General features: G+C 41.1%; 1 protein-coding gene across 1 annotated transcript in view; it reads right to left on the bottom strand.

Moving 5' to 3' along the window:
• MMP2 (matrix metallopeptidase 2) overlaps nucleotides 1–16088 on the bottom strand; it is a 32895-nt gene that overhangs the window by 10154 nt on the left and 6653 nt on the right. The window contains exons 4-9 of the mRNA XM_009899131.2: nucleotides 14587–14715; nucleotides 12841–13014; nucleotides 7649–7822; nucleotides 5744–5917; nucleotides 4479–4634; nucleotides 2512–2665 (exon numbers count right to left, since the gene is read on the bottom strand). Of these exons, the coding sequence (XP_009897433.1) occupies nucleotides 2512–2665; nucleotides 4479–4634; nucleotides 5744–5917; nucleotides 7649–7822; nucleotides 12841–13014; nucleotides 14587–14715 (961 nt within the window). The remainder of the gene's footprint in view (nucleotides 1–2511; nucleotides 2666–4478; nucleotides 4635–5743; nucleotides 5918–7648; nucleotides 7823–12840; nucleotides 13015–14586; nucleotides 14716–16088) is intronic.

Genomic DNA, 16088 nt, shown 5'->3' with positions numbered 1-16088 from the left:
TTTTACTGCTGTGAAAATGTGTTCTTCCTCAGAGGTGAATACTTGGGCTGTCTGATCACTATGCTAGCAAAAGAGGGCACTGGTTTTGGCAGATGTGGTAGGCCAGCATGGTGGGGCCAGCTCCATGCATATTGTTAGTGGAAGGGTCTGGTGCTGGCTTTCTGTGAGGCTGATTTGTTGGGACTGTGGGAAGATTTAGTAGCCGAGAAAGGGCTGATTTCTTGCTATTAGGGATCACTGGATTGTAAGGAATCTTAGCATGGCACTGATGGGACCAGGAGGAATAGTGCAAAAAGGCATCCCAGGAGACACAAATAACTATTACATTGCTGTTTTGCAAAGGGAATCTTGTTTGTGGTTCCTGCTTTCTTCAAAACTTCAGCCAGGAGCAATGAACAGGTGAACTGTAATACTTCCATCGGTTTCAGATGCTTGTGTATGTTTCTGTATGACAGGAGGCAATGTTTGATTTGGACACATGTAGTGAATGTGCGTGGGCCCACATCTTCAATGGCTTTGGGAGACAATGTTCAGGGTGAGTGAGGATAAATGATTTTAAATTGGGCATTGATTTATCGCAGGGAAGACGGAGCTTTAGTTTCTCTCACCATATTGCTGCCAAGTGCTGTACTCCTTAGGAGATGCTCTTTGGTGCTGAGCAGCTGGATAATACAGGCTCTGGCAAAAGCAGTGGGAGTAGCAGCTGTGCAGCCACCTCATTTTATCAGGAATGTCTCTGCTCTTACATCAAAAATGCCTTTTGTGTCTTCTGCCTTGGAGGCCTTGTGCACATGGAACCTATCCCAGTCACGAGTGTCCTTGATGTGTCAAACAGCCGTGAGTCACATAATGCTGTTATTTAATGAGTTGGGATTCAACCTGGATTAAAACACTCAGGGAAAAGACTTTGCTCACAGATTCCCATGACTGAATCTTTATGAACATGGGAGAGGAACAGATCCTCTTTAGACCAGTCTGTCGTAATGACAGTTGTGCTAAAACTGAAGATTTGCTAAAAGAGTGTCTCCACAGTGGAAGAGGAATTACAGATTATTTCCACTAGCCTCCAGAGCTCCATTTCACTGGAAGTGGGGTGCTTTCCATTGCTGAACTATGGCCCTTGTAGGTTTTCCTAGAAAAGGCATCCAGAAATAATTTGTAGGGTATAAATCCTTCTTTGGCAGGCAATAGTTAATGCATCTCTTCCATTGCTAATTTTGTGATTAACATTACAGATGCATAAATCTCTAAAGATTTTGGGGGTCATATCTGGTTTGCATAAACATTTAGAAGTTTGGATGTGTCTCTGAGCCACAGCAACCCTCATGTTACTCCACAGAAATCAGCAGAGCTGACACCAGAGTGTTTACTTTTTGCTCCTTAATCGGTAATATTGGGCAGAAGATACCATGAGAAGAGTCTTTTTTCAGCATGGTTTGTGGCATTTCCTTGTCCTGATCTTACCTAGAACTGCCATTAGCCCAGTCGTCATTGCATCTTGGCATGCACAATGCCAGTGTAGGGCAGAAAGCAGAAATTGAAGTGTACTACAAAACTGCCTAAGGTAATGACCAAAGTTGAAAATTCCAGGCTCTCAAAGGAGTTTGAAGAGTAGCTTTAAGAAAAGATGATTTTTTTATGGCTGAAAATAGCACCTCTTTCTAATTAACAGACAATTGTTTGGACATGAAGATGGTTTGGAGTAGTCAGCATGGATTCTCAAATGGAAATTTGTGCTTGACCAACCTGATTACTTTCTTTGATAAATGACTAGCTTGATAGATAGGAAAGAGCAGGTCAGAAAGGTTTTTGACCCTGTGTCCAGCAAGATTCTTACAGAGATGCTGTTGAAGTATTGGGTGAGCAAAGCAGACAGTGAGGTGGACTGAAAATTGGCCGACTAGCCAGGCCCACAGGGTCTGGCCCCTATGGGAGGCCAGTAATGGGTAGTGTTCTCCAGGCATCAGTACTGGGTAGCAGACTGCTTAGCATTTTCAGCAGTGATTGGGATGTTGGGGCACAGTGCACCCTCAGCAAGTCTGCTGATGACCCAGAACTGGGAGAATAGTTGATACACCAGGGGGTTGTGCTGCCATCCAGAGGGACTCTGACCCCTTGAGAAATGGAATGGCAGGAGCCTCGCACAGTTCAGCAAAGGTCACTTTGAGGTCCTGCACCTGGGGAGGAACAGCCCCAAACACCAATATATACTGGAAGCCAAAAGGCTGGAAAGCAGCTTTGTGAAAAAGGACATAGGGGTCCTGGTGGAAAGTAAGTTGGCCATGACCCAGCAGTATACTCTTGTGGCAAAAAAGGGCAGTATTATTTAACCATAAAACCAGAATTTGCCATCTCTTTCCCCCAGGGTTGATTCAGGACACTTAGCTGTCTCTGAACGCACAAAAGGAAGGGCAGAGGTTGTGCCCAAGAGTAAATGTCTAACTTTTGATGAGTAGCTCTGAGAGATTCCCCCACTTGAGGCCCCACTGGTAAGCAATCTATCTCACTTACCTATCTTTGAAGAAAAATATTTCTCCTCTAATTTGCGCAACTCCGTCAAATACAATGTCGTGCTTGCAGAGCTCTGGAGTGACCGGTCCCAGGGTTGGACGTGGCCCTGGCCCTGGGCCTGGCCCTGGTCCAGGTTCAACATCAGGTGATACTTCTGTAACGGTGAACAGGGAGATTCTGTTAGAGTGCAGACCATTGCTGCATAGGACAGACAGAGAACAGGAATTACAATATGCTCTAGAAGGGAAATAATCTGGAGGCAGTGCTTGAAGGAGAAAATGTTTTCAGGGGAAGAGTGGTCAAGTACAGCTGAGAAGCCCTTAGGTTCCAGTCCTGCCTTAATATGCTCTTTGGCTGCTTTTAAGACAGTGTGCCTGTGTGAGTGTCTGAGCATGCTGAGCTGCCTATTTACCTTGAAAGACATTCAGAAGTGACTATACTGGGTTCAAATGAAAACAAGGCAATTTTTTCTGGCTTCTAAAAAGAAGATAAATGAATTTCAAAGTCTACCTGTTCAGAATTATCTGCAACTCCACTGAGAGATGTCAAAGTGGATTTCTCTTCTTTCTAGAAGTGCCAATATTTTGCAAGTTACAAAAATGCATTTTGAGCCACTTTGAATGATCCTTCTCTTCTCATCGGTAACCAAAATGTGCTTTTTGGAACATGCACTTTGCCCTCTGGTTTGGTTTCTGTTGCTGTATTATCTGGCTGCTGCTGTGGTGCCTTAGGAGGCATCTGCCTTTTTTGCAGAAACATCAGGTTGATGAAATTAAGTAGAGTGCAACTGATTGGAGATAATTATAATGGATGAAAACAAAGGGGTTTCTGAATATCTGTTTTATACAGCAAGCAGCTTGTAAAGGGTTATATCAGTTATAAAGATGCAGCAAAGATAGTTTTGTCTTGGGTTTTGAAGTGTGCCTTGAGAGAACTGGGTTAAATTCTGAACTCTATCAAAGATATGCTGTGCGAGCTTAGAAAATTAACTTAACCTTGCCCGTGCCTCAATTCCCAGCCTTAATTAAAGCAGCTAAGAACAAGGAGAAAATAAAGATTCAAATCAGATATTTGATAAAAAAAGTGTCTCACATGGTAATCATTTTAGTATAGTCTTATTATCATTCCTGAGGTGTTGAATACTGTAGAATATAGTCACTTACAATTAGGAGGATATCTCAGTAGGAAAGTGAAAAGCACAAAAAGAAATGGTATAGATTTTTCTTTGACTGCTTAATTGACTGTAGCATACTTGTGCATCTATGAGGTAGAAGTATACATGTGGAAGGAACTTTAATAATAATAATAATACTTAATACTAATAATGTCTGTGGAGAAAACAGTGTTTTAAATGTGTACCAATATAAGAACACTTAAGTCCACTTTTTAGAATAGAATACAATTAACCAGGTTGGAAAAGACCTTTGAGATCAAGTCCAACCCATCACCCAACACCATCCAGATGCTTGCCAAAACTCCAGAAGCTTGCCAAATAGTTCTACACCAAAGTATAACACACTGTTTAATATCAAATGTTATTGTGAAGGTACAGCATGAATTATGGGAAGGCACTGTGAACTGCTTCCAAGCTAGGATGGGAAACAACTCACTTCTCCTTGTACAAAGAGTTGTAATCTGGGAAGCTCAGGGTGTTGTGGACAATAAATACCCAAACCAACCCATATCAAGTATTTCAAGCTAGAGGAAAGTCCAGCATTTCATTGTCCCAGTAAAGGCTAAGCTGAAGGTTGGTTATGGGCAGTTTTGGGCCTCCTGCTCAGTAAGTTTAGTGACCCTTCATTCCTAAATTGTGATCTTTGATTGGAATGGGAGCAGGAAGAAAGCAGGAGGAAAGGAACAGAGGGTGTTTCTGGCATTGGTGGTATTGTGCAGCAAGCAAGTCACTACAAGGTCTGAGTCCCAAATGTAAACCTGTGCTGTATGCTTTTTTGGATGGAGGACTTTACCGTATAGCTCCTGGATCCCTTTAATATCATCCTGAGAAAGCCGGAAGTTCTTGGTGTAGGTGTAGATAGGGGCCATCAGAGCTCCTGGATCCTCAGAGTGCTCTAATCCCATAGCATGACCAAATTCATGAGCAGCAACCAAGAAGAGACTGTATCCTAAATAACACAGCAAGATAGTATTAGCCGCTTGCCTTTAATAGAAGTGTAGCATGCAGGTTATTCATAATCGTTTAACTTGATTTTGTTAGGTACTCGTCAAAATCTCCTGATAGAAATATCATTGGCATTTACAGCGTCCAGTGAGGAATTCCATGTGTATTGCCTGATAGGACTTTTCATTCTAAAGAGATCCTGAAGCCTCTTACGTGGCTGATGTATGCTGCTGTCTCATATACAAGTGACTTTGACCATGGTCTTAATACTTCTGTGAAAAAGGGGAAGTTCAGCAAATAAAATCAGATTTTTACATTTTATTTATTTATTTTTAAGACAGAAGAATTAAATTTGCAATCTAGACCTCAAATCTTTTCTTCATGGAATGGCATGCAAGTGATAAACAGGTCTGTGTATTTGTGTGTCTGTGAACAGAGCCTGAATCAGCACTGTTGTGCCAGATACTGTCAGGTTAAAACAATCTTTTACCACAAGCTAACATTTTATCAGTTATGTCCAGTCAGTTTCTGGAATTTGGATATTATTTCCCTGCTAAAAAAATAATAAAATCTTCATCTAGCATTTGTTTGCAAATATGCTTAACTTCACCCATGTTACAAATAAGGCCAAAGATTAACAAACTAATTGGAACCACTGCCATTCAGCATGCACACTATCCACTGGCTCTCGCATTTTTTGTGTGGTTTTTCATCTTTGGCCAGGTCAGTCAAAGACGTATTAATTGTTTTTGCATGTAGCATTTGTCCTCATTTGGCCAACATCAGAGTATAACTGGTGCGATACTGTAGTGCTTGTGGCTTTTAGCCCTGGAAGGAAAACTGCTTTATTTATTTATTAAAGTTTTGTTTTGTTTTTTAATGCTTTGGAAATATGCTTCACAGTTGTAATTCTAGAAAATCTGAATGTTGCAGGCAGATGAGCTGTTCGTGTGACTTAACAACAGTCACGCATTTAAATGTAGGGGTTTTGCTCAGATTTTGGGGTGGGAGAAGTACTGCAAACAGGTGTGAGAATGAGGTCATGGTAAGTGTGGTGTTACTGGTGTGGTCACTGTGCAGTTACCATTGTATTGTTCTGACAGGCTCTGTTACCTTGATCTGGACAAAAGCCCCACTTGCGGTCATCATCATAGCTGCTGGTAGAAGCACACCACAGCTTGCCGTCATTGCGTCCTGCGCTTGTGCAGGACTCGTATTTATTCCCAAGGAAGATGAAGGGGAATACACAAGGAGCTCCCTCTGAATTTCCACCAACTGTTGACATGGCTGTGGAGAATGACAGAAAAACCGTGAGAAGGGAATCCCTTTTGTGAGATTAAGATGATGCACCTTCTTCTGAACTACTCATTAAAAACAGAAGGCAAGCAAAAGATCTGCAATCCTCCTAAGAATGTGAGGGGTAAGTAATATTTGCAAAGAAAATCGTCTGACACAGAAGATAAGGGAAAAGGCAAGGCATTGCCATTGCAGTGACCTTGCCAACGGTTTGGGTGGGAGCGAGAATGTGAGCCCTGGACTTAGGTTCAGAGCTTTGAAAAAGCAGCAGTTAATAGTGGCTTGTGGAAGGTGATTGCATAGCAAGTATCTTTTGATGGTCTCTCCTGGTGGTGTTTTAAAGTGTGTCTCTAATAGATCAGAGGCAAGTTTAGTGTCAGAAAGGTTAAAGGCCTATTGAGTATCCGGCTGGTTAGGAGGTGTCTCACTCAGGTATAAGCTTTGAAGTGAAAGAAAAAAACGCAAACCAAAACCCAAAAGGTTCAGGAGTCATACTGAATAAATTGAGGAATTGTTTTGTTCTGACAGCAGGGTGAAGCTTAAAAGCATATGGTTTAAAACATGTTCTAAAGAAAAAGGAATCAAACAGGGATGACTTCTTCATTTTTAACAGCTATTTTTTGGAAAACTTGTAAATTTTTCCCCTAAGTTTGCTCTCATCTATGCAGTATGTAGGTGGTGATATACAAGAAATGACATTTGTATGTGAATGCACACATATTTTCTAGAGGGAAGAAGATGCAGCTAAATTTAAAATTATGGTTAAAAGTAGTTATCATAAGCATGATGTGAAAAGAATGCAAGGCTCTGGCTACAGAGATTCTAGATAGATTGGTTCTTTTGTTAGAACTACCATGTACATTTCCCTCTTCTTAACTGTGCAGCAAGTCCTAATGGATGGGATCCTTTTAACAAAATGTTTTTAAAAACATCTGGAAGGTAAAATTGAAGGGTTACACCTGGTTATCAGAAGGTACAGGAAGCCACGTACCAATACTTCAAATCCCTATGGCAAATGGTTAGGCCGTTTTCTAACCACTCAAACCCGAGGATGTACACAGCCTTGGAAGTAGCTCCAGGGTGCTGTGGGGTGAATGTAGCATCCCCTTGGCTCTGTTGAAAGCCTGCGATTTTAGAACTGCCGCAGCCAACGTATACAATACTATGGCTCTTGTCTCTATCCTAGAATTGAAGACCTGCCAATCTATACAAGGCTATAAATTATTTTTTTGTCCTTTTATATAATAAAACTCAGGTTAAAGAATATAAAATTTTGTATAGAAAGCAGAAACCTATTTTCTGAACCATTTCACTTCGTTCTTTTGAATTCCTGAAAAGATCCATTAACTCCAGCTTAACATACTAAACAGGATTTCTCTTTTTCAAGTGTGAATGCTAAGTATTAAACTAAAATATTATTCATGCTTTCTTCCATCACATGAGACTTCTCTTCCAAAAAGAAGATGAACACGTTCTATTCATTATTATCCTGAAGTGGCAGACGTTTAGTCCTGCGATTCAGTGACATTTGTGTATCCTTGATAACCTCGGTGTGCTGTGGCATACTGTATCATTTATGTAGCTTGTTCCTCTTGTAGTTACACCTATGCTGAAATTATGCCTCACTCATCACCCCTTCTGTGGTGAAGGTGTAGAAAAGGGGGTTTGTTACTTAGAACAATGAGAAATTAGTCTGTTTCAGGCAAGTGATATTCCTCATACCAGTTTCTGGACAGAATCCATATTTCTTATCTCTGTCATAGTCTTCGGTGGTTCCACACCATCGGTACCCATCTGTCCTGCCTTCTGTTGTGCACTGGTCGTAGGATTGGCCCTGGAATTTAAAGGGAAATTTGCATGGCTGCCCGTCACCATTGCCACCCATCGTAAAAAGTGCTGTAGGGATAAGGAAAGAGAAAAAGGTCAATACAGAGTGCTAAATGTCACCAAGAAACCGTGATGTGCTGACGGTCACGTGCAAAGGTCTTGACAGGGATTGGACAGTTGTCATGTCTGCTGCAGTTTGCACTTAGGGTGTCTTCCTTACACCAACAAAGAGCTGCTTTGGCAAGACAGACAAGGGATGTTACTCTCTCACAAGTGTATAGAAAGATACAACTGATTGATCCTTATAGATGAACTGGGAATGGAGAAAATTCTAACAGGCTATTTGAATAGGGGCTGATATCATCCTTAGTAGCCTGCCTCATAACATGGAATTAATACATCTTCTTGAAATGTTTAGAAAGGATTCAGAGAAAGTCCCTCCTGTTCCTCAGTGCTTTGCTGATTCTTCTACCTTACATCCAAAATGTTTGCAAGAATGGCAGACTCTGTACAGAGCCACAGACAATCCTTTACTTAAGGTGCGTGAGGGGACCCCTTTCTCCCTTTTCTGCTCCCAGTTTGAAGTTACAGCTAGAACCCAAACGTGTATGTGGGAAGCCTTGGCAGGTTGTTTTTTAAATTTTACTGTTGTTTTGGTGACCAAAAGGCTGTTTTAGCCTTGGTGTCTTTGATTAGGCTTTGAGGGGATTTGCCTTTGCTTAGCCTGATCCATTGATGGGAAGAGGCATTGTTTGTGAGTGTGTTTCACTTCTTACAGTAGTAATACATAAAAACCCAAGACTTTTTCTGGCTGAAGGGTGACTGGGAAGGGTTCTAATGATAGAGTATTGTGACATGGATGACTCATTTTGCCTTTTCCACTTAAATCAGTAGCTGGCCTCAGTACCAGGGGCATGAACCAGTGATTTACTGAAGTAAGTTCCAATCCCACTGCGGAGAGCACTGGGAGCTCTGCAGAGCTCGCTTGCGTGCCTGAGTTTACTGAATTTCTGATCGGGCTGAACTCGCATTTGTGTTGATCTGCATCGGGATACAGCCACACAGAGGTCCTACACCTTAGGACAAAGATAACTGCAGCATGCACTGTGCCTTCCCAAAAGAGCAAGCTGCAAATGTTTTCATTGTCTCGGATGTTGCAATAAATTAGGAAGTATGCATCAACTAGGACTGTGGCTATTTGGGTCAAAGAAAGGCTTTATTTTTTCATAAAGGAAAGATAGAATTGGAAGACAAAATTAAACTGGGTTGTTTAGATGACTCATTTACCACATGAGCTGCTCTCAGCTCTAGATCTGTCAACCTCTGTAATTTAATAGCTTTTTTTCCCCCCCTTTTTTTTTGTTGTTTAAATTGGTTTAAATGTGGCTGGGCTACAAAAACTTTATGGAAAGTCAATCTCTTACTGCTTTGCACAGAGTCTTCCTGAGTCACAGTCAAAATGCAGTTTTTCATTTTGCTCAAGGTAACATCATGTGATGGTAACAACAATCATTTTTAAGTTTTCCAGTCCTAGAAAACTCTTTGCTTTAGTGTAAATGAAAGTTAGAGACTAGGTTGCTTCCCTCCAAAACAAACCAGACCAAAATCTTTACTCGTAAAGGGATCTTAAAGGGCCTGACTCTTTTTCTTACCATGGTAAGCCATTTAAAAATTAGGGAAGGTATGCTGATGTGAGAGCAGATTCAGACTGGACTGCACTGTTAGCTCTTCCTAGAAAAACCAGCCAGTTGTGACGTAAGGAAACCTCATTCTGGAAGGTTGCTTAAAATCCCGTGGAACAGATCCAAGGTGGAGGTAGCTACAGCTTCATGAGGGCTCTGCCTGGGAGAGCAGTTGAGCATCAGCCTACAAGGACTCTGACCAATGTGAGGGAGGTGCAGGCAGAGTACAGATGTCAGTAATGTTAGAAATTGAGGGACCAAATATAGGAGCCTAAAGTCCCTGTAGTGTCAGTAGAGTTTGGTGAAGAGAAGGATTCAGGATTCCTTGATGCCGTATGGCAAAGGAGAGGTTCAGCACACATGCCTAAGATTTGTGTGGCAGGTCCATAACTTCCTTCTTTGCTTACTTCTGCTTTGCTAAATAGTAGTTGAAGCATTTTGCAGAATCAGGGTGCAGATCTGGGATTTACTTTAGGAAAGCTTGGTTCAGTACTATACATTAAAAATGTTTCCAAACATGCAGCTTGCCTCTGTGAGGAGAAGAACTGAAACTAATGTCATTGAATTAAGTGGGAGAGAAACAAACACAGACAACTGGGAATGTTGCCCCAACATGCACTCTCTGATGTAAATCTTCCCCTATCTGAATTTATTAGTGGGATTTTAGCAAATGGTGTCTTGGAATAATGAGTGAACAATGCTGCTCTGAGCTTAATAAGAAACATCTGTCCATAACTGCTCAAGGATCTTGCGAAATAATTACATCAGAAACAAAAGGCTGAAGCTCTTCTGTTCTGTTTCAGAAACCCTGACACAAGCGTTTTCAGGAACATCAGCTTCCAAATCAGGTCTTCCTGAGAGTGCTTCAATGATTACATTTTCCTTTTTGTATGACTTTGGAATTTTTAAAGGGTTTCAGTCAGGGTATGTGGATCTGTTTGTCCAGTTACCTATAATCTAAGCTTCATTCCAAATATATTTGAGCATTCAGAGTGTTTTAAAGAACTAAGCCCAGTTTTGCTTTTTTCCAACTGGAAGTATTAACCTGAAGTAGAGGAGGTTTGGGGAAATGTGGGGAATGAAGGACATGGCAAAGTTTTAGGAAAAAATGATTGTGTGGACACACATACAACCTCCTGAAATAAGTGTTAGGCTAAAGAAGCTAGTTCTGAGATCAGCTAACTAACAATAATTAATACTTTAATTATCTGAAATTTAAGGTTCCCACTCTTTGATTTCTCATCCCTTATAGCTGTATAAATAATCATCACCATGGTAGATCTCAGCTCTAGATGTGATTTACAGTGGGCAGTTAGGGATTTGGAAATTAATATTGTTTTTATCAAGTTAAGGTTAGAAGACTGCTGTGTTGTACAACAGACTAGCTTTGTAAACCACAAGTATCCAAACCCAGTGTTGAAAACTACGTGATCTCACAAATGAGCTTGAGGATTCCCCAGAACTAGTCAAGCAGGAATCCATTTAGTGTTTGGCTGCAATAGGATACCAGAGCAGTTTAGAGTACAGGCTATCAGGACTTTTCCTAGAGTCACATATCTGTGATCTTTGTAAAAACAGTGTGTGCTTGACTGGCACATGCATGTTAATGCACATACATGTGCTTTTACAGTATGAGTTGAGGCTTGTCTGAGGCTTGTTGGGCTGTGCTTGTGCGTTCTTGCTCTGGCAAAACTCTGAACTTGTGTTGCTAGCTCTGATTCTTCAGCATCAATAATTTTCTTCCACCTCTCTGCATTCGCTTCCCTTGTACCGACTGCATGTCATCACCATAATATTATACATAATTTAGTAATGTTGTTCCAAGCAGGATTAACATGAGTCCAACAAAACCCCCATTGTTTTCTGTTTCATTCTCTTTCATAACTCTCTTCTTACTTGGTATGACATAGCAGTAGCAGGCAGGACTTTTCTGACCCTGCAGATCTGTCGCTCAGGATGCAAGGGAACAGGAGTGATGCAACACGCCCTGCTGCCAAAATCTTACTGCAGTTGGTTAGGTACAAAGGGGAAATAGCAAAGGTGGGAAACTGCAGTATGGGGAATGTATATGAACAGTGGTGCAAACTTTGGAGCTGGCAAGCAGGAGATGGAACAAGTGGCTAAAAGCCCCTTCTCTACTCAGTGCTGATAAATCAGCACAGTAGGCTACAGCCCATTATACTTAATTGCTTCTCTAAAGGTTTCCTGCTGTGTGACATACAGAAGATCAAATCAACACCCAGATAGTAATAAATTGCTCAAAATCTTCTATCCAATAGACTCATCAGGATTGTCAGGCATATAAATCCTTGCGTCCAATGTTTAAGAGGGGGACATATTGTCCTAACTTCATTTGAAGGATTACAGGCATATTGTGTATATTTTTTTAATGTTCATGGCTACATGAAAGCATTTCAAGCATTGTTTAAGCTGTAAATGGGTGTTTCCAACTACAAAATAAGTTGCTTGTGAAATAGGATTCTGTTCATACTCCAAAACATTAGAAATCAAGTGTGATCTTAGCTTTCCTGGATCTTCTAGCAGTTTTGTGCTGATGGTGATAGAGAGTTAGGAATTCTGAGTTATGAATGCAGAGTTATGTCATGGCTGTAGCTGAAGTGAGCTGTTGGCACTACATGAGCAAGAGTCCTAAGAGCCATGTTAAAAAAACCCAACACTTAAACTCTGAAACTCTGAGTATTCTCCTGGACAGCAATTTGAAATCTACCAGCATACAAAGAACTTAGTGCCAGCAGAGATACTTGGCTGACATGCAGTAATTTTTATTTTGCAAAGCAGTATGTGGTCATTTAAAATGTGGTTTGTGATAATGATGCTGTCACGTTACACTAAAGGCCTCCTAGACTCAGAGAACCTGGGCCACCAATTGGTAAAACTGGTATGCAAAGCTATGGAGGTCTGGCTTAGTGGGTTCCCTTCCTAACTGCTAGTTTTTGGAAGTCTTTGCTCTCGAAGGAGATGCAGTTTCAACTGCCTGCGCAACAGTCTGCAGCTTAGGGAGGGATTTCTGTCATTTAGTGTGCTCCAGCCCCACGTGTGGCATTATCCTTATTCTAAAAGGTGATTGCCATTCTGGGATTGTGAAACTCCACCTGTAGTGTCTTTGGTGTATATATGGGGCTGACATTGTTTCAGACATAACTTCAACTTCAGTATCTCTTTGTTTCTAGAGAAAGGCTTAGGCATGAGTTGCCATCAGTTACAAACTCTCCTACACCAAGGGAGCCTGTAGAGAATTTTGTCTGCGTGGATGCTGAGGAGACATTAAAGAGCAGTGAATCTAAATCTGCCAGTAAGGAAGTAAAAAAAAAATACAAGTGGGTGAGCAAATAAGTAAGGAACAGTTTACCAGCAAGAGAACCATAGAAACAATGATCTACTTACACTCATGGGGACAAAAGCCATATTTGCCATCTGCATCAAAATCTTTGGTTGTGGAGCACCAGAGGAATCCATCATTGCGTCCTGCATCTGTGCAGCTATTGTATTCCTTGCCATTAAACCAGAAGGGAAATTTGCAGTATTCACCATCTGCATTTCCATACTTCACTCTCACCACTATAAAGAGAACAAATGCAGTGGTGAAATTAGCCATCAACTGATTAAAAAAAATAGGGTGTTGGACATCGTCTTTTCCTGGAGGATACTGGTAGAGAAACACAGTCTGAATTTCCAGTTTGAAATTCAATCTCCCTCTGGTCTCTCCATTGGCAAGGTGATCATAGCTGACATAGTAAGTGGTAATTTTGAAAGAATTACATGGATATTACTCATGGCAAAGTATTAGAATGACCAGTCCTTAAAATCAGCCCAGAAAAATATATATGTTGTTGTTGCTATGGCAAGGAAAACCTATAAACCTACTGCTAATACATTTAATAATTTAGTCTCTTTGGTAGTATGGTCTAAAATCTTCAGTATTGCTTGAAAGGTTCCAGGCAGCAGTTGAGCATGAGCTGAACATGCCTTGTGCCTCAGAAACCACTTTGGGATTTGGGATTTGACTTGAGTGAGGTTTGCTGTGGCACTGGGGTTAGGGTGGTAAAGCAGACACCCCCAGGTTCATGGGCTTTATTTCAGTTTGTCACATGTAATCTAGGACTACAATCCTGGGGTGGTGGATATATGCTAATGTATTACAGATAATTCACTCAGCCATAGTGTTTATTTCAATGGCAGTAACCAGCTGTATCCTTATGCAGTGTTTTCACTAATATAGAAAACAGTTTCCTCCTGTTCGTTGTTAGTCTGAGTCCAGTTAGTGCAATGCTCCTACTCAAATTAAAAGACAGACAATGCAAGGAATTTGACTGTTTTGGTATTAAAGATCAATTTTATTTTATTTTTTCCCCTCAATGCAAGTACAGGTGAGAAAACTGCAATCTGAAATGAAAAGCAAACAGGAGATTGCATTCTTGTTCTATATTTTATAGTATAAGAAATGTAATTAGTGCTCTATGAATGTGGCAAAATGAAAGCTGAACAAAGAGGTTCCAAACTACTCATACTTGGTCTTGCCTAGCTCAGGTGGTAATATCTGGACTTCAGTTGTTTTCTCCTAAAGTGCATGGTGAGCTGCCTGTTAAAGTCTCTTGGATGTGTTCCTAATCCATGGTTTTATGTCAAATTTTGTTTCAGTCATTAGCATGAGGGATTTATAGTCTCATTCTGACAGATACTGTGGGTATGAGAAGACTTATTCAGGTGGATGGTTCCAACTTAACAACTGGAGCCACAGCTTAAGTTATCTTAAAATTGCATGACATCAGAAAAGCACTGACCAATCTGCCTTTTACTGATGAACTTAAAAGATGTCGTAGTTTGAGTCCCTGAGAATGGAAGCATTCAACATCCTAGTTGTGGCTTTGTACTTTCCCTCAGTTCATGAAGGTTGTGCAGCCTCAGCTCCATTATTAATTGAGTTTTTCAGGGGGAAACAGTAGAAGAGCAGAAAGTGAAACACTGGGAAACATGTATATGGGAATTACTGAAACATTTTGTAGAGAACAAATTTAGTTTTAATATTCACTCCCTAACATGTAAAGGAAAACATTCAATGCAGCACCTGAAACAGCATTAAAACATAGAAGCCAGCAAGCCATGTGTTCTAAAACATTAAAAATCTGATACCTTGCCCTTCTCCAAGAGTCCACAGCTCATCATCATCAAAATGGGAGTCTCCTCCAATTCCTGGCCCTGGTGCAAAGGCATGAGCCAGAAGACCATCTTTGCCATCAAATGGATAGCCATCACCATGTTCTGCGGGAGGAAGCAGACAAAAAAGAGCAGTTGCCTAATGACCTCAGCTCTGTCACAGCCTATACATGAGCGATGATTTCATGTGTACTTTGCCACCCAAGACAGCAGTAGAATGCTATAGTGACTGAGTTTATTGGCATGGGCTGTGCTGGCAAGACTGAACCAGAACAAATGAAGCCAGTTCTTGGGAAGAACATTAAGTGTCAGTATAGCAGTTGTGACAGCATGTTATTTTATATCTCGTAAGTATTGTGGAAAGGAATCAAAACCAGTGAAGAACAGTGAGATACTGCAAATTGGATGTATGACTGCATACACACTGCACTTTGTCAATGGAGGCTGCAAAATAAAGACAGTAGGTAAGGGGGATTTTAAGAGAATTCATATCAGTCCCAACACAGAGGCTGAAAGCAAAGGCAGGCCTCTCTTTGCAAGCAATTCTGGTTTTTTGCTGTACCACAAACTACTGTGCTCTTTTCTTTGTGCAGGATGCTAACTACTTTAAGCAGGAAAACAAATCAGCTGAGTGCTTCAGTAGTCTTTATCTGGAGAGCTAGCTCTTACTCAGTGCTCTGAGTTTGGTGAATGAGCCTATTCCTCCTCCACAACAACTTCTCTGAGACACAGGCAGCTCACAGGGCAGCAGTAGGTTAAGAAGCTCTCCTGTTATTACACTGTAGGCTTTTCTTGGAAGTACACCACATGTGGGTAAGGCAGGCTGGCAAGGGCATAACCCTGGTATTCATAGCTTTCCCACCATGCTGACCTGTGCATCAAAGCTGGCTGCCAGCATCTCCAGTTGCATCATTTCAGGTCTTTTGGTCTGGTGTCTTGCCATTTAACTGAAGCACTAAATACACAGGTCTGTTTCTCTGCCCTCTTACACTCATTTCATCCTGGTGTCATGCTTAATACTAGTTCAGTTCATTTCAGTAGCCTAGTGGGTCAGTTGTCAGGAAGATTTTGACATACATTTGATCTCTTACTCCCATTTATTTCCAAGTAGATCTGTTGCTTGAAAGGAAGATGGGAAATTAAAACATGGATATCTCAGCTCTTGTGAGTCTGACATGCACTGAAGTGATAAGAATGAATGAATGAATGTGGGAGAAGCCCTTCTCCCTCTGTTTCTGAGCTGGCTATATCCAGCAAGTGTTAAAACCAACAGAAACACTTCTGCTTTCGTAAGACTTGTTTTTTTTGTGAACCAAGCCAGTCTGTATGAGGATCTGAAGTTTTGACTTCTGTACAGGACCTCTGAAGCTTTTGAGGTCAACTCGTCTGTAGCTAAAGCAAAGCAAACCAGCTTGAAATGGAGGCTTTTACAGAGAGCTCTGTTATTCTTTGAACTGTACCACCTCCCAAGTGATTTG

Source organism: Dryobates pubescens, chromosome 19 (genome assembly GCF_014839835.1).
Source record: "Dryobates pubescens isolate bDryPub1 chromosome 19, bDryPub1.pri, whole genome shotgun sequence".
NCBI lineage: Eukaryota > Metazoa > Chordata > Aves > Piciformes > Picidae > Dryobates > Dryobates pubescens.
This window is presented reverse-complemented; position numbering and strand designations above follow the sequence as displayed.